Raw genomic sequence first — 16,987 nt, 5'->3', positions numbered from 1 at the left:
TGGATATGCCATCAGATACCATGAATGTGGCTTACAGCTTTGTCAAACACTACACAACTGACATACTCGAAAGGGAGACATGGCGAGAGAATGATCCCTACACCTTTCGAAGTGGAGACATCGTATGGTATACGGATGGATCGAAAAAAGATGGTCGGGCAGGCTCTGGAATCTTTGGCGTCCACCCCAGACAGGAAAAATCAACTTGTCTAGGATAATACGCCACTGTTTTTCAGCCTGAAATGAGAGCAATCATGAAGTGCGCCCACATGAACCTATACCGATCATACTATAACAAAAAGATCTACATCCTCTCGGACAGCCAGGTGGCGCTTAAGGCCCAAGGCTCCGTTGAGATAAGATCTAAACTAACCCATGAATGCATAGAGGAAACGCGGTAAGGCTGGTTTGGGTGTCCGGGCATTGTGGTGTCATGGGCAACGAGGCTGCCGATAAACTTGCAAGAACTAGTGCTGAGAGGCCACCAATGGGCCCTGAACCCATATGCCGACTGACACTCAGCACTATCAAGTTTAATCTGAAAAACTGGGCCATGGACAAGAGCCAAGAAATCTGGTCCAACAGTTCAGGGATGAAACACGCAAAAGAACTGATTACAGGGTATTCGCGGAAATACACCACAGAAGCTCTAAAACTTAGCAAAAAATAAATAAGGATCCTAACCTCACTGCAGACTGAGGAAGCACATGACAAAAATTGGACTTCACGACTCCCCAGTATGCAGATTTTGTATGGAGGATAACGAAACGCCAATCCACATTCTCTACAATTGTGACGCACTCGCTCAATTCACTCGCTCACTCAATCAAGTCACATCCTTGGAGGACCTCTACTGGACTCCGAGAAGGTGAAGCTCACGATAGACCTAATATGGTCGCAGTGACATAAGGGATGCAAGATCCCTTGACCCCAAAAAAAAAAAGGGTAATGCAGTAGAAGGAGAAGATGGAAAAATTCTTTTCGAAAATGATCAAATAGGAGAGAGATGGAAAAGATATCTCGAAATGCTATACAATGGAAAGGGAAATATTGTCAGCGAAACACTGATAGAAAGAGACAATGAGGTAGACGCGGATGATTTGGGAGATCCAATCATTAGAGAAGAGTTTGACCTTGCACTGAAAAACCTCAAAAACGGGAAAGCACCCGGAATCAATGACGTTCCGGCCGAACTAATTAAGTCAGCAGGAATAGGAACCACAGATGCCCTCTTTAAAATGCAGACAATGTATAATACTGGGAAGATACCAGAGGACTTAGAGAAATGCCTAATTGTCACGCTACCAAAGAAGGCAGGTATGACAAAATGCAAGCAACATAGAACTCTTAGCCTAATATCCCACGCCTCAGAAATATTGAATAATATCATTCTAAAAATAATTGAACCAAAAGTAAAGAACATCCTTTCCAGTGACCAGTATGGCTCCAGAAGAGGTGTAGGAATCAGAGAAGCAATATTGCCATTACGAATACTACTAGAAAATAGAATAAAAAGAAACCAAAACACACACATCGCATTCATAGACCTGGAGAAGGCTTTTGACAAAGTAGAATGGAAAAACTCTTCGAGATTATGAAGAGAATTGATATCAAATATAGAGATAGACGAATAATCCAGGCGCTATACAAGAATGAGGCCGCCATAATCAGATGTGACGAGGGTACAAAGGAAGCCAGTATAAGACAAGGGGTGAGACAGGGATGCTCTCTGTCACCTGCTCTTTTTAATGTTTACATACAGAATTAGATTGACGACTCGAGAGAGAGAATGAGTCACAGAGAAGGTGTAAAGATACACGGGCAAAAGATAGACATAAGGTTTGCTGACGATATTGCTATGGTTGCTGAAAGTGAGGAGGAACTGCAGGAGGCCTTAGCAACTTTGCAAGGCATTCTTCAAGATAGCTACAACATGAAGATAAATAAAGACAAAACAAAGCTGCTGACTGTAGGCCAAACGCAACATCAGATGAGAGTAGTGTGTCAGGAGTTCCACTAAAGAACACCAAGGAGTTTGTCTACCTCGGGAGCAAAACAACATGGGACGGTCGGTCTAAGAGCGAGGTCGACAGCCATATACATCAGGCTAGGCTTGCATTTAATAAAAGGTCGAAAATAATAGAGTCAAATAATACAGACCTAAAACTGAGAATACTCCTCATAAAGACCTACATGTATGTATGGAGTATGTCTTGATGTACGGCTGCGAGACATGGTGCCTATCCGAAAGGGATAAGCAAAGACTAGAGGCTTTTGAGATGTGGTCCTATAGAAGACTTTTAAGAATTTCCTGGAGAGACCACATCACGAATGAGGAAGTTCTTCACGGAATCGAAGGAGGAAGCCACCTGCTCAGGACCTTGTCCGAAAGGCGCGCAAGATGGATCGGCCATGTAATACGTCAAGAAGGTCTCTTGCATGCCATAATGGAGGGTACGACCGAGGAGACAAACTCTAGGGGACGCCCATGCCGAGAGTACCTGGAGGACCTGTTGGTGGACGTGCGCTGCTCATCATGTGCAGATTTCAAAAGAGCCGCAAAAGACGGAAGAATGGAAGAGAAGAATAGAGGAAATTGCTGCAAACCAATCCCAGGATAGAAACCAGGGAAGAAGAAGACTGACGGGACTTATCTACCTGTAGTGGTGATTAATTTTTTTCTCAGTATGTATTGTATGTATTGAATATTTATAGGGGTGTGCGTGTATTATGTAAGAAAATAACTGGTTATTTGAGTGACATTAATTGAATTCATTATTTCATTTTAAAATGCAGTGGAAGCTCGGTATACGTCCTTAATCCGTTCCAGATCATGAGACTTAAACCAAATAGGATGTATACCAAACGTATTTTTCCCATAAGAAATAAAGGGAAAATGATTAATCCGTTCCCACAAAAAAAATATATCAAATTTTTTTGGCATATTATATAACACATTGACGTGGTTGTTTACGATAATTTAAACACTGCTTAGTACTTCAATAGATAAATGTGGAATCTGGATTAAAACAATGAGAAATTTAAACAAAAAGTTTAACTAAATTTATAATGCATATAACTAAATAAAGATAACATAAAGTCAGTGATGGGATTCAAAATTTTCAAGAACCGGTTCGCCCTTAGGTACTACCCCTATAAAAAAAAGTTTTTACATTTATTCATTTATTTCTTTTTTATTCTGCACATAAACAGAACATTCACATAATAACTGAGAATGCTCCAAATGCTGAAGCGTATATATATCTTTCACAATATTCTTTTTACTAAGTGGAATAACTTAACTGAATTTTTCCACTGTTTTTTTTTATCTTTCCAATATTTTTTTCTCTTTGTGAGGTTCAAATATTTTACGTGGCGGACCAAGTAAATCGAGCGTGCTCCGTGCTATGATCTCAATCGGAATATTGTGTGACAACAAAAGGGTTAAGGACCGGTTCGGCGAACTCTAAAAAAATTTGGTACCGGTTCTACCAAACCGGCTGAGTCCCACCACTCCATAAAGTCTATCGTTTCGTGTCATACGCGCTCTAGCGACAGACGTGGTATTTCACAATGGATCATTGTCAGACGGGAGGAATATCTAATTTCACATACTCAACCTATAAAGGATTGTATTTTGTGTTTATAACAGCCGATATAATCAATATCTATATATTCATCATTTTCTTTTGGAAAATTCGCCTACGTAGATACATTGTTTTCGTAAGTTGGTAATGAATGATGTCATAGAAACGATGGACTTATTTTAATATTGGTAACATTGCTAAATAAATTATTGGCGGCTCTATTTGTTGATGTCTATGGTCCACCCTCACCCATATTGGGGGTGGGTGGGGGTCCACCCCCCTCATATTTGTATAACACAAATGGTAGTGTAGTGATAAACAAATAATCCACATTACTACTGTTACAGTTCTATAAACCATGGACAATAAACCTTATGACATCATAAAACTCTTGTGTCGTCTTGTGATTTTTCATATTAATTTATTAGCCGATAATCACACATTGTGATATTTATCAATTGCGATACTGACACACATCCACACATGTAAAGTAACAAGAGTATCGCGCGGTGTTGTGACTCATCCTAACTAACAAGTTCTTGCACGCACGCAAGTACTTCCGGGTCAGATCGGACCCACCATCGCGGAGTAGGAGTTGTAATCTAAGGTTAGGTTAAAATTTATTAGGTAAGGTTTGTTAGGTTTGGTAAAGTTAGGTAAAAAAAAAAAACAAGGTTGGTTTTGGTTTTATTATTTTTTTGTTCATTTTGTTACCATGAGTTTTGCCCAGTGAGGTTTAATTTTTGGTTTTTTGTTTGTAGTTTTTTTTGCCATGGCCTTTAGAAAATATTTCAAGGTCATCCATATGGATTCGGCGGCCACTTAGTTGGGCATATACAAATTTGACGGCGGAGGGGTAGAAGTGAAAACAAAATTAGAATTAAAAAAAATTGCTGGAATAGAATTAATAGTTATAAAAAAAAAGAAATATCAAAGATCAGATTGCGTTGTTACTATTGATGTTTACGTACCTGGATTTGCATTTCCGAGGGAGATGTGATTTGATGTGATAATGAAGATATGCATCCAGCGCCTGCAGATACATCAGCAGTTGAAGTTGAAGAACAAGGTATTGAAAATATTACGCCTTAGATCAGTTTATTGAGTGCCACTTTTCATATTTTAGGATTCTAATTTTTGTTTCATAATACTGAATAACGATTCTGTTGATTACAGTCCAAAATATTACCAATACTGGCTTCTTGCCTTGGCGGAAAAAAATATGAATGCCCGCTAATGGTTTTAAAATAAATTTGTAGGTTACTTTGTATATAAATATCGCGAAAACTAAGGCACTTTTTCTGAGGTCATATTTTCATTTCATAGTGAGTCATGAGCTGGCCTAACACCCCTTAAAAGGAATATATAGATGAGAAACTGAAATATATTTACATATACATAAATATAACGGGAATACAATATCCCATTATACTATCCGATTATACAATCTAGTGACGGAGTAAAGTGGAATGAAATGATATTTTATATTTCATTTTAAAAATATATTTTATTATATTCTGGTAAGGTGATAAACACTGTTCTAACTAAAAAATATGGATTGACTAGTTTGAATTAAAAAATACTCCGTTCGCAGTGAATGCGTACAAGAAATTAGTTACATAACAGTAGGATATTCATTTTCTTAGTAATATAAAGTGTATTTAAAAATTGTGCATAATTTTAAAACTCTTTAATAATAACAAACTTAATATTAGCGCTAGTTATTTACATATTGTAGAAATTATTTATTCTTCGGACGAGAGTCGTTCTTCTTCTTGAAATAAGTATTTTCAATTCGCGTGGCGAGAGATAATAATTCGGGATAACGCTTCACTGTAGCGGAGAGGAGGTCGCAGGGCAACTGCGTGGTGGCCAGAGCGAACACGTGCCCAAACACAAGCGCATCCAACTCGCAGGGCCTGCAATGTGCAAACGGAACATTATAACGCTACCTCAAGGGGTAGATGGAGGTGAATGTCGGGGTGCAGTGGAGGGATGAGGAAGGTACTCACTTGGAGCCGAAGAAGTAATCCTTGTCGCCGAGGCGCTCCGTGAGCGCGCGGCAGCACTTGTCCACCTCGTCCACCACCTGCGGCAGCGAGCGCTGCGCCCAGCCGAACAGCGCGAGGCGGCGGCGCACGGCGCGGCGCTTGGCGCGCGCCTGCAGCCAGCCCAGCGGCCACGGAAACACGGAGCCGTAGCGCGGCGCCGTCACGCCGCGGAAGGTGGGCTCGTGCAGCCAGCAGACGTACAGCTCCGCGTGGTACAGCACGCTGTGGATGGTGCTACAGAAGGCGCGCGTGTCGGCGCGCTGCGCGGGCGGCGCGGGCGGCAGCAATCCGCGCTCGCCTAGCAGACCCGCCACGCCCTCCAGCTCAGGCGCCAGGAAGGCGCCCACGCGCACGAAGGGCACGCGGCCGCCCGGCGCCATCCACTCGGCGTTCCAGCGCATCTCCACGGTGAAGGGCAGCCCGAGCGAGCGCAGGAAGGCTTGCACCGCGAGACAGTTGGCATTGTCCGGTAGCAAGATTTGCTCCACCTCGTAAGGCTGAAACAGCTGCACATCCTCGGGCCACGGCTCTGCGCCTGCGACAGATGCAACATTTCACATGACTAACCCAGACTTTACAATAGAAACACGAATAAAATATACAACAAAATACTTTACATTCAAAAAGTATTTATGCTGTAATATTTAATAATAATAAATAAAACCCTTATCCGCACCCCAATGGTGCATAGGGCACTGTGTCATATTAACGCAGTGTTATCTTGATCGTTTACACATGAAGGAAAGGTGATCAGCCCTCCGCTTCAGGTACCAGTCCATTAATAAATATTACAGTGAAAAAATCACTTATATTTATTTTACCCCCCTTGGGAATCGAACCCGGGACCTCCAGAACGGTAGCCGAGCGTGCTGACCATTACACTACGGAGGCGGACAGAAATACAATAGATTACTTATCTAAAACTAAGTGTACAGAATCAGAGATTTATACACTTAGTTTTAGATAGTTACATATCTATACATTTGTCAAGTCTACTTTTAACTATTCGCTAATAGGTTATGTAAGAATACAGCAAAATAACAAAATGTGTAAAACGTCTGACATATTACCGTCCAACTCGAATGTTGCGTTTTCTACGACGGGTGATGGCATGTTACGCGATAATATTTATTTATTGTATAAAAAATAACACCCTTCGATTCGATTTTTTGATGAAATCATCAAATATTTTTTAAAAACATTAATATTTATTTGAATGCTAACAACATATCACAACTTTTGACAGATGGTAAAAATCCACAGACTCTAATAAAACCCTAATTTATATAGTGATTTCATAGACAATAATTTAAAATCATAGGAAGGTACCTATCAATCCACAGAAGCTCAACAAGCTGCTCTCCGGCGTGACCGCCACTCAGAGAAGGCATCCTGCCCAATATCTTGGCCATGCTCCAGTCCAAGAAGACTGAGAAGGCATAATAATACTTGGCTCCTTTTTCCTTTCCCCCCCTTCAACCCTAAACTCTGCCTGCTCGACCCCTCGAGACCGAAGTATCAACTATCATGTTTTCTTCAATTAAATTACACATAATCATTTTATAATCTTGAAATAATAAAATCATCAACAAATGCAAAAAATAACTGTTTCTAGAACCTAAAAAGTTTCATTTCTGATGAGCTAAGAGTCTCAATAATATTTTTATATTTTATAGGTGTGGTTTTTGTATTTTATTCATGTGGTTATAACTGTAACCTGCGAATTATGGTCGTCATCCTAGTTGCTAAGAAATTACGAGCAAATCTGTATCTGTATTAGCGCAACCCTTTAGGGACTTTAAAATTCGGAAAAAGACATATCTTCTGCAAGAATATCATCACTAGTATATAATCTTTGATCTAACCCAAATCTAACTGTTGGGTTGTGGCCCCGTGGTTAATGTCTCAGAGTCAGAGTTTATCGGTTCGAACCCCTCTACCGCTATTTGATACCAATTTCTAATAATGAGCTGCTTGGGCTCATAGAAATAGCATGAAATTGAAATATTTGTGTAAATAACAAAAACACAAATACCTATTACTCTTTTAAAAATAATAATAAAATAACTAAAGCAAATTTCGCTAATTTGTCTTTGGTTTTCGGTTGTCAATTTGAATTGTATACAAAATAACAAATATCTGTGGAAAAATAATTTCAATTAAACCGGAGTTTTTATATTTGTATAGGTATTCAAAATAAGTACAAATATCGGGCAGATTTTTGAACGTAAATATCGGGTCTATCGGTCTTATTTACTTATTAATTAATGTTCCTCGTGTAAGTGTTGATATTTTTTTATCTAGTTTAAATATGGACCCGAATATGAATAAATTAGGAAATGATTTTGACGAATATGGGAATGTTCCGGATAATCCATTCAACGACGAAAATGAAAAGCAACATTTCCATTCTATTTTGGCAGCGTTTAAATATTACAAGTATGATGCTTTTTTAATTATTGTATCAATTAGTTATATATATAATTATACCTCTCGGTAAACATAGGAGACCATATCGAAGCAATGTAAAAATCATTCAAGTTCATAATGTATTAATTAAAAACATGAGCTAACCGAGCTTATGTTTTTATTAATGTATTTTGAACATGGATGATTTAGCTTTGATTCCATATGGTCTCCATTGTATGAAAAAAAATGGGGAACTAATTTATGGCGTCACAAATTCCCCACCGATTACAGTAATTTCAAATAAAAATATGCCCATGGAAGTATAAGGAAAATATGCCAAGCTAATAATAGCAGAGCGATATTGCACTGATGTATGGAAGCGCACCATGAAGTTGGCAAAAGGATGAAAGCAGAGTGAACGCTGTTAAAACACAATCCCTTAGACCAATGTGTGGAAAATTAATATACTCGTTTTACAAAAATAAAAATGAAGTTATTAGAAAGAAATAATTTAAAAGAATAAGAACGATCCTTTTAAGTGGTTTGGATATGTCAATGGATGGATAACGAGAGTCACTAAAAGAGTATATTTGTCAAAGATGAATGGAAGAAACAGAATAAAAAAAGCCAAGAAAGACTTGAGATGACCAAATGAATCAGAACCTAGAATCTAGTTATGTCAGAACTCTACGTAATCAGAATGCTTGTTTAGCAAGATGTATGGATGTACAGGAAGCTTGAAGTAGAACGCCCTTGAGGTGATTTCTCACAAAAATGGCGCTTTTTAAATTATTCAATAAATATATAAATCTTGTGATTTTTTCCCCCGTTTTTGGTCCCTTTTTACACCCCTGGTGCGAATTAATACAGAACTATTACTTTCATTATTTGATTACAGATAACTAAGACAGATTCTCCAATATTTGTATAATTTTAAAAGGGAGCTCTACATGGTTGGCTATACATATTATTTCAAGAGGGACGGAAAAAGATGAAAAAAGTCATTTTCATCTTCTTATTTATGCCATTCCAACTGACTGATGAATGCGCTGCATTTAAATATACTATAAATATATATTTAAATTTGTAATATACTTTGCAACAAACTTATCCGTAGATTGGTGGGTGCATTTGTAATACAAAACTGCATTGACCATGCTGATAGTGTTTTTCTTTATTATTATGACGTGTTTTTCTAGATCTCTCCTTTGCTTAATAATTTGAGTCCGCAGGACGGCGGCGCTGCAGAGGATATCCCGGAGAGAGGAGTTCACGGGTATGCTGCCGGAGCGGCACCGGCGCTGGCTCGGCAGCTACGTCCGCTCTCTGCAGAGCGCGCGCGCCGCCGTACTGCACAACCACGAGCTCATCTGCGCGCTGGTGGAGGACGCGGCCACCATCTTCGAGAACGTGCCGCGCCAGGACCTCATGTCGGCGGAGGAGCGCACGGGTCCGGAGGCGCCGCGACCGCCCGCGCAGGACATGGACAAAGTGCAGTACGTACTGAAGCAAGTGGTGCGCGACTGGAGTGCGTCCGGCGCCGAGGAGCGCCGCCAGTGCTACTCGCCCATCCTGGAGGAGATCGCAGCGCACTTCCCGAAACCGGCCGGCGTGAGCGTGCTCGTGCCCGGAGCGGGACTCGGCCGCCTCGCCTACGAGATCGCCGTGCGCGGCTACACCTGCCAGGGCAACGAGTTCTCCTTCTTCATGCTGTTCGCCAGTAACTTTGTACTCAACAAGTGCCACGAGGTAACGTCCTATACCTATAGGTAATCTTGGCACAGCTTGGTCTTCCTTCAAAGTGAATGTTCGAGGTGTGTAAGAAAACCAAACTCTTAGTTTAACTATATAAAGGTGAAATACTACAGTGCATTCTTAAAATATTTTACAGAATCGTAATAAATAAATAAATTTTAAAAATATAAAATTCTACCTTAAAAAGTCCTGAACAAATATCTATTATAGTAAAAAATACTTTTTCCATACCAGTTGATTTTCATCCAGGAGGTCCGTTTTCTTAGTATATTTCTTTACATGTTACTATTGGTATATAAACTCCGATGTACAATACATATGGCTATAAATATAATTGCAGGTGAACAAGTATAGCATCCACCCGTGGGTACACCAGTTTGTGAACAACATGTCGAGCGAGGACCAGCTCCGCGCAGTGCACTTCCCCGACATCAACCCGGCAGCTCTTCACGGCCGCGCCTTCTCCATGGTGGCCGGGGACTTTGTGGAGGTGAGCTTCATTGTGCACGAGCGCTAGTGCACCGTGAGAGTGCCAAGCCGTGACATATCCTACCATTGCACCTTACTCACCCTCTTTTCTCCCTGCAGGTGTACACTGCCCCAGATGAGTGGGACTGTGTGGCGACATGTTTCTTTATCGACTGCGCTCCAAACGTCATCGACTTTGTAGAAACCATCTATAAGATCCTCAAACCGGAAGGAATCTGGGTCAACATCGGTCCTCTTCTCTATCACTATTGGTGAGATATATCTATACGCTTCTGCTCACCTCCGCAAACTGCAAGTGTTCACCTCCACACAATAAACTGATTATACCTTTCATTTTGCAGTGACATGGACAATGAAGGAAGTATAGAACCGCCATTCGATATACTGTGCGATATCATCAAGCGAGTAGGATTTGTTATAGAGGTATCTATTCTTTATTCATCTTTGTTATTCTTTATGAAAGATCAACAGATTTTCTCATTTAAAGTTGCGCAGGCTGTAGTTATAAAAGCTAAATAGATAATGAAAATATTGTGTCAGTAAGTTTTGCTAACGACCACTCTTTATATATATTTAAGACTGGTCGCTATTTATTTGATTTATAAATATGTGACTCCAGTATGAGATGAAGTAACTGAATCAAATAATATGTAAATCTTGCAGAAGACCAAGACTGCAGTAAGAACCAAATATTTCAATAACCCGCGTTCCATGCTTCAACACGAGTACGACTCGGTGTTCCTGGTCTGCCGCAAGCCGTCACAGTCTACCCAGTCTTCACAATCTACCCACATCTCTGTATGACCAAATGATAACCTGACTTACCTCACACAAATGTAAATATTATATTTTATCGGTTAAACCTACTTTTTAAAATTATTTTTGTAAAATACAATATTGGGAGTATAAATTGTGTTTTATTTAATTCATATAATTTTTTAATATACTGACACTCCTAATATTAGGGGTACCGAAAAGAAATCCATTAATTTTATTTGACATATTTATGAACATAAATCTTGCATAGTACTTTTTATATTACAAAATATAGTCTCAATCATTGTCTAAGACTATCTGCCATCTCTCAGGTAGTTTTTCAATTCGTTTTTTATAGAAACTCGCTGGTTTGGACTTGAAATATAGATCTAAATGATTTTCGACATCTTGCAAATTTTTTATTTTTTTTTTCCCGTAATGAATGTTCCATTGACCTAAATAGGTAAAAATCAGAAGGAGCAAGGTCTAAAGAGTATGGGGGGTGCTTTAAGGCTTCTAAATTTAAATCGGAATTTTTTTCGCGCTTTATTTTGGCATTATGGGGCCGAGCGTTGTTGTGCCACTGAATCACGCCCTTTCTATTGACCAATTTTTGTCATTTTGTGATCAATTTCTCATTTAACCTTGAGAGTTGTTGACAGTAGACTTCTGCATTTACCGTATTTCCAGGTTTCAGTAGTTCGTAATGGACGATTCCACAAATATCCCACCAGACACACAGAAGGACCTTGCGAAGGGTAAGACCAGGCCTAGGGTGAAGGATGTTGAAAGTCATTGTTTTTTTGTGTAACATTATCGTACAGAATCCATTTTTCATCGCTGGTCACAATTCGTTTCAAAAATGGATTTAATTTTTGCCTCGGCAACAGGGATTCGCACATGCTCATTCGAACCTCCTTGTTCACCTCGGAGAGCGCGTGCGGAATTCAAACACCCATTCTGTTTGATTTACTGATTTTTTGTAAATGATGTGCACTGTGGACCATGGAGTGTGGAGTTTTTGTGATGATTCTTCAATACTTAAACGAGGATCGGCCTCCACTGTGGCCTTCAGATCATCGTCGAAATTTTGTGGGCGCCCCGATTTCCGATCATCTGTCAGACTTTTATCGCCGGATTTAAATTTTCTGAACCAAAACTGACATCTGTTTGGAGTTAGCATTGCTCCATACACTTACATACATACATACAAATTTATTTAGTAGTTTTGGTCGCATTCCAGCCTTGATGGAAAAATAATAGCATATAATGCTGAATATGTTGTTCAGTTGCTTCTGGTTTGCCTATTTTATCACTAAAAATTTAAAAAAAAAACAAAAAAAAAACTTTAGAATGTAACACTCACAAAGATGTTTACTCCACCGTGTTCAGGTATAGACTAATCCCAAATAAGGTATGAAAAAAAAATGGATTTCTTTTCGGTACCCCTAATATTACTCAGTATCTGCAATTTCTTATTTATTTTTATTTATCAAATAAATAATTTACATTTTGAAAATTACTTGCGTACAAATTACGTGGCATGGTCAGGTAGACACTCTTTTATAAGGAGCATATAAAAACTAACACAAATTCTACTTGTCTGCAGGTAAGCAAAGTAAAGATAGGGAGGGAGATATAAAAAATAGATCATAAACACAAAATGAAACCTGAAAAGCCTCTAAAAAAGAGGATTTGCATGTTACTCCTTTTAAAAATATATAATCATTGGAAAATATGTGCATACATTAAAATGTAATCAGTCATAAAAAAAACACTTAAATGTTTTGAACTACACGTTGTATAAGTTTATTTCAATAATATTAAATAACATTATTTATAAATATGTATGTACTAATCAGAGGTGACCAGTTACTGAAATTGTCGGCGGTGTATTGCGCTTCAAAAATGGTAGTAAATAATATTTTATCTAATATTTAATTGAAACACCGTTTCAATTAAATAAGTTCTACACTGATGGAATTATGAAGCTACCCGAAAAATGACAAAAGGCCACAGATAATAATGGTCAATATGTACTTGAATAAAATTGGTTTTCAATGAAGAAAATTTTTATTAAAAAATGTACCAAAAAACCGCGGAGACTTTTTATAAGACCCAATATTTTAAATTAGCAGCTTCAATAACTTCCCATTTCCCTCACATATTATCTGGGGTGACGCATCTTAGAGGGTTAAGAAGTTGTCACTCTGAATTATTATTATTTGCATAACTTTAAGTCATTCTATTTGGATAAATATTGTTGACAATACGAATACAGCTGATTCACATACAGTAGAACTCATTGCTCATGTTGAATACGAGTACCATGATATTGTACAAGCTAATTGAGTGCTCATTTGTATGCTCTAGAAAAGTGGTTCTGTGTGGCCACATTAGCTGTGTGATGGTTTTAGTGTATCAATTTCACCAACGGCTTTTAAATTTGACTATTTTGTAATGTGGCGCTTTGTAATGATATAATTCAATAAACAATTATAGAAAATAGGAAAGTTTACAAGGCTCGAAAAAAGAGGGATCAAAACTCCATTTCTTCCAATTCAAATGCATCAAAAGAGAGAAGTCTTGATATATTTCCATTTGTAATTACTCTTGAATAAATACATTTGTAGAAACCAAATCTTTTAATAAATAAATATTTAGATACATTTTTTAAATAAATAAAACAGCTTTAATATTTTCAATCACAATAAACGTGAGAAATCAGGTGCAGTTACGAGATACTTGCACAAGTTCGCTGATGTCGATCTTTATTGCCACATACCACAGCTGTGATTTGTCAATCCTTTAAATTGGTAATCAAGTACTGCGCAAAGAGCGGCGCGATGGTCTCTGGATCGGCTGTGGAAAGTGTCTGCTTGGCGTAGATGAGGAACTGTCGGCGCAGGCGGGCAAGGCGCGCCGGCGGCGGGGCCGGCCCGAGTAGGCCCGGGAGGGCCCCCCGCGCCGCCCGCTGACACACGTCTCGCGTCGCGCCATCCGCTCGCTGCAGGAACGTGGTGGCTGACAGGGGAGCCTAACATCAATATTCATTATCAACTCCGGTAATAGCTTTATTTTCACAAACTTACATTATTATTATTTTGTTAATAAAATAAAATATTACGCAATTAATTAACTGGTTAGTTTTAAAAGGATGACATTCAATTGTAGTAAATAGTTTTCACAATGATCAGTAAGAGCAAATAAGGAAACAATGACGTACATTCTGTGTGCTGAGATTGGGAGGCGGTGGCGCCCTCTGAAAGAGAGCAGCATGCACCTGCGGCAGTGCATCGCCCCCCTCCTCATCTGCCCGCTCCTCGCCTTCTGCCTCTGGGGCCTCCGCCAGCCCCCACACCACCAGTGGGTTGTCCCAGCGGTGCTGTGACTGCGGCTCCTCGAACCTGCCCCCAAATTATAATAATATTTACTCTTATGAAATTTTAGAGTTTTTCTTTACAACTATTTATATTTCTCATTTAAAAGTATAATAATTTAATCTAAAACATAGTTAAATGATCATCAAGAAAACTATACACTGGCTATTTTCCGACCAGATATTGAATACTTAAGCCAACGTAACATTATTGTTATCACAAATTTATAAATATTTTTTATAAGAATATGTTACAAAGCTAATACATAAAAGTTAATAACGTATAAATTGTGGTTTATAAAAATAAAAATAAAAATGGTATCAGATACTGTTTGGTATTTGCATAGGCATCATAGAATCTGAACAAAAATACATAATTTAAGTATTAAATGTTAAATCAAACCTGATTTTTTGAGTCTACTAAGTTATTGTTAAAAAACACATAAAAATTAATTTTGAGACAATTGTTTCGCCTAGTGATGGCATTTTCAAACGAATGTTACATGTAATACATAAATTAAAATGGAGTTCTACAAATTAAACGCCAAACGTATAAATAAAAATACACAAATTATACGCATATAACTAAAACATAAATTAAGAAAATAACACATGAATAACATTAGTATATCTTGCAAATAAATCAAATGAAGCACCTTACAAGTACTATACAGATACACAAACAAAAGGTAGTCATAGCAAACATATTGTACTAACCTATCTCCCAAACAGAAACACGAAAAAAAAATTATGTCAATTTCAGAAATCATTGTATGTATAAAGAAACGATTTATTTAGTAAAAATATGAAATGTTTCCAAACCTCTGCACGAGGGCATGAAACACCTCCCGCGAGTACGCAGCGTCTCCTCCCCCCTGCCTTGTGTTGGTCTCCCACGCGCTCCCAATGTTGGCAATACAGAACACGGTACATTGTGTGGTCTTGGCGGCTTTGGATGCGCAATACAACTCGTAACGGAATCCTGCAATATATAGTTGTTACGCCTGTATTTAGTTTCCAACTACGTACTTAATTACTCTATAATAAATGTAGGACAAACCTTTGATATAATTTCCTGAATCCAATATGACAACATCTTCTTTATCGAGCAGTCGCATAACTTCGGACTTCAGAACACTGCGAATGTGCTTTTCTTTCTGTGAGTCGACATAAAAAGTGTTCTTCTCAAATCCGGCTTTAATCATTTCCTCAGATTCTGATATAATGCGAGCGTTTATTCTATGTTGTTTTTCTAAATATTCCTTGATTTTTAGAGCCTTCGTACTTTTTCCACTTTTCGGTATACCACACATAACAACTAGAGGCATTTTAGAGTAATTTGAATGCAAGATATATTATTGGAAAATATATATATGCGTGAAAATAAAGGCTTTTGCTAGCTCCAGTACATCCCTAAATTGCCATGAATGTAATTCTCTATCCGGTTTTATATTATTATTGCTAAATTAATGTAAACAGGGTGAAAATTATAAGTATTAGGTTAGGTTTTGTTAATAGAATCAGTTTAGTCCAGAGAATACTAACTAAAATATTTCTAACTGCAATCAGTTATTAGTGCATTATTTAATCATAACGCACAATTTTTCAAAATTTATTTACATAAATTAATACACTAATGGTAAAGTAAATTCATTAGCATAGCGCGCAAACCACAGCCATGGACTACCAACAGTTTTCTCCATAGAATACTGAATATGTCTTCTTTGACAGCTGCTGTCAAAATTTAATTCGATTTCATCGAGCACGGTTGGCATTAGAAATCGAATGACAGAATCTAATTTTTAACGACTTTTTGTATTTATTATTTAATTCGATTTTTTTATTCGATCACTTAACCTTTTCATAGACGCAAATAAATTACACAATAAATCAGGCCAAATATTTTTTGTAATAATAAAAGTTGTATTTTTTTTGCTATGTTTATGCTACCGGATATGATATTAATAAATTTTATTTATTTATACTTCATGTACAGAAAAGAAAAAAGTACATTGGCGGGCTTATTGCTAAAAAGCAATATCTTCTAACCAACCAAAATTAGACTAGTGATATAGGTTAAAAAGTTTGATACCATATATAGCTGTATGCAATCAGAGAGTAGATAGTACTTGAAAATTTAAAAATCATAAATTATAAATTAATGATAATAAGGAAGGCAAAGGAAAAGGGGAGTTTAGGGAAGGAGGTAGAGGGAAAAACTAAGAGAGGAACATTATAACTAAATAATAACACTTAACCATTATTTAAAAGATATCTTATATCGTAATAATAATGCATCTAACTGGACTCTTTGATATGGTCATGCTTTTAGTCTTGTCATGGATATCATGTTGAACTTTTCCGATGTCAAGTGGAACTTGAGAACCATTCTTTGGAGGTCGTGTTCTGATTCTGCTATAATGACGGCATCATCAGCGTAACAGACATTGCTGATTCTTTTCCCGCCCAGTCGGTAGCCCAGGTTTATATTGGCAACCTCTTCTATCAATTTATCCATAATCAAATTGAAAAGAAATGGGCTGAGGCTGTCTCCTTGTCTG

The 16,987-nt window shown here is 38.0% G+C and overlaps 3 protein-coding genes across 4 annotated transcripts; 1 reads left to right on the top strand and 2 right to left on the bottom strand.

Moving 5' to 3' along the window:
* Nucleotides 1-5,262: 5,262 nt before the first annotated feature.
* On the bottom strand, nt 5,263-6,899 carry LOC148309909 (metaxin-2-like). Its single transcript, XM_088259342.1, has 3 exons — nt 6,709-6,899; nt 5,600-6,173; nt 5,263-5,506 (listed from the first exon to the last, which is right to left on the bottom strand). Exons 1-3 carry the CDS (start codon nt 6,749-6,751, stop codon nt 5,329-5,331), a joined length of 795 nt encoding a protein of 264 aa, XP_088115468.1. The 5' UTR covers nt 6,752-6,899; the 3' UTR covers nt 5,263-5,328.
* Nucleotides 6,900-7,779: 880 nt separating this feature from the next.
* On the top strand, nt 7,780-11,201 carry LOC148309908 (protein-L-histidine N-pros-methyltransferase CARNMT1). Of its 2 annotated transcripts, XM_088259344.1 has the most exons (8): nt 7,780-7,865; nt 7,943-8,077; nt 8,946-9,168; nt 9,247-9,796; nt 10,143-10,292; nt 10,391-10,542; nt 10,633-10,714; nt 10,955-11,201. In XM_088259344.1, the coding sequence occupies exons 4-8, from the start codon at nt 9,326-9,328 to the stop codon at nt 11,093-11,095; spliced, it is 996 nt and encodes a 331-aa protein (XP_088115470.1). In that variant the 5' UTR covers nt 7,780-7,865; nt 7,943-8,077; nt 8,946-9,168; nt 9,247-9,325; the 3' UTR covers nt 11,096-11,201. The 2 variants fall into 2 exon arrangements, with proteins under 2 accessions (XP_088115470.1, XP_088115469.1); XM_088259343.1 differs by lacking the exon at nt 8,946-9,168 and having other exon boundaries at nt 9,280-9,796.
* Nucleotides 11,202-13,673: 2,472 nt separating this feature from the next.
* Nucleotides 13,674-16,137, bottom strand: LOC148309907 (protein KTI12 homolog). The gene is made up of 4 exons (XM_088259345.1): nt 15,487-16,137; nt 15,249-15,408; nt 14,274-14,454; nt 13,674-14,084 (listed from the first exon to the last, which is right to left on the bottom strand). Exons 1-4 carry the CDS (start codon nt 15,752-15,754, stop codon nt 13,848-13,850), a joined length of 846 nt encoding a protein of 281 aa, XP_088115471.1. The 5' UTR covers nt 15,755-16,137; the 3' UTR covers nt 13,674-13,847.
* Between the last annotated feature and the right edge of the window lie 850 nt (nt 16,138-16,987).

The sequence above is a fragment of the Brachycentrus maculatus genome, unplaced genomic scaffold (assembly GCF_059751285.1).
Source record: "Brachycentrus maculatus isolate JH-2025_06_01 unplaced genomic scaffold, ASM5975128v1 h1tg000116l, whole genome shotgun sequence".
NCBI classification, from domain to species: Eukaryota; Metazoa; Arthropoda; class Insecta; order Trichoptera; family Brachycentridae; genus Brachycentrus; species Brachycentrus maculatus.
Note: the sequence above shows the minus strand (reverse complement) of the source record. Positions and strands in the feature narration are given on the sequence as shown.

Bases quoted from the DNA above. Each gene is read 5' to 3' on its own strand.
- LOC148309909 (XM_088259342.1), bottom strand. From the start codon at position 6,751: ATGCCATCACCCGTCGTAGAAAACGCAACATTCGAGTTGGACG. The intron at 6,174-6,708 runs GTAATATGTCAG...CATCTGTCGCAG, and splicing joins CGCAACATTCGAGTTGGACG to GCGCAGAGCCGTGGCCCGAG. The intron at 5,507-5,599 runs GTGAGTACCTTC...TGCACATTGCAG, and splicing joins GATTACTTCTTCGGCTCCAA to GCCCTGCGAGTTGGATGCGC.
- LOC148309908 (XM_088259343.1), top strand. From the start codon at position 7,950: ATGGACCCGAATATGAATAAATTAGGAAATGATTTTGACGAATATGGG. The intron at 8,078-9,279 runs GTATGATGCTTT...TTGAGTCCGCAG, and splicing joins GCAGCGTTTAAATATTACAA to GACGGCGGCGCTGCAGAGGA. The intron at 9,797-10,142 runs GTAACGTCCTAT...ATATAATTGCAG, and splicing joins TACTCAACAAGTGCCACGAG to GTGAACAAGTATAGCATCCA.
- LOC148309907 (XM_088259345.1), bottom strand. From the start codon at position 15,754: ATGCCTCTAGTTGTTATGTGTGGTATACCGAAAAGTGGAAAAAGTACG. The intron at 15,409-15,486 runs GTTTGTCCTACA...TATATATTGCAG, and splicing joins TTCAGGAAATTATATCAAAG to GATTCCGTTACGAGTTGTAT. The intron at 14,085-14,273 runs GTACGTCATTGT...TATTGATGTTAG, and splicing joins CCAATCTCAGCACACAGAAT to GCTCCCCTGTCAGCCACCAC.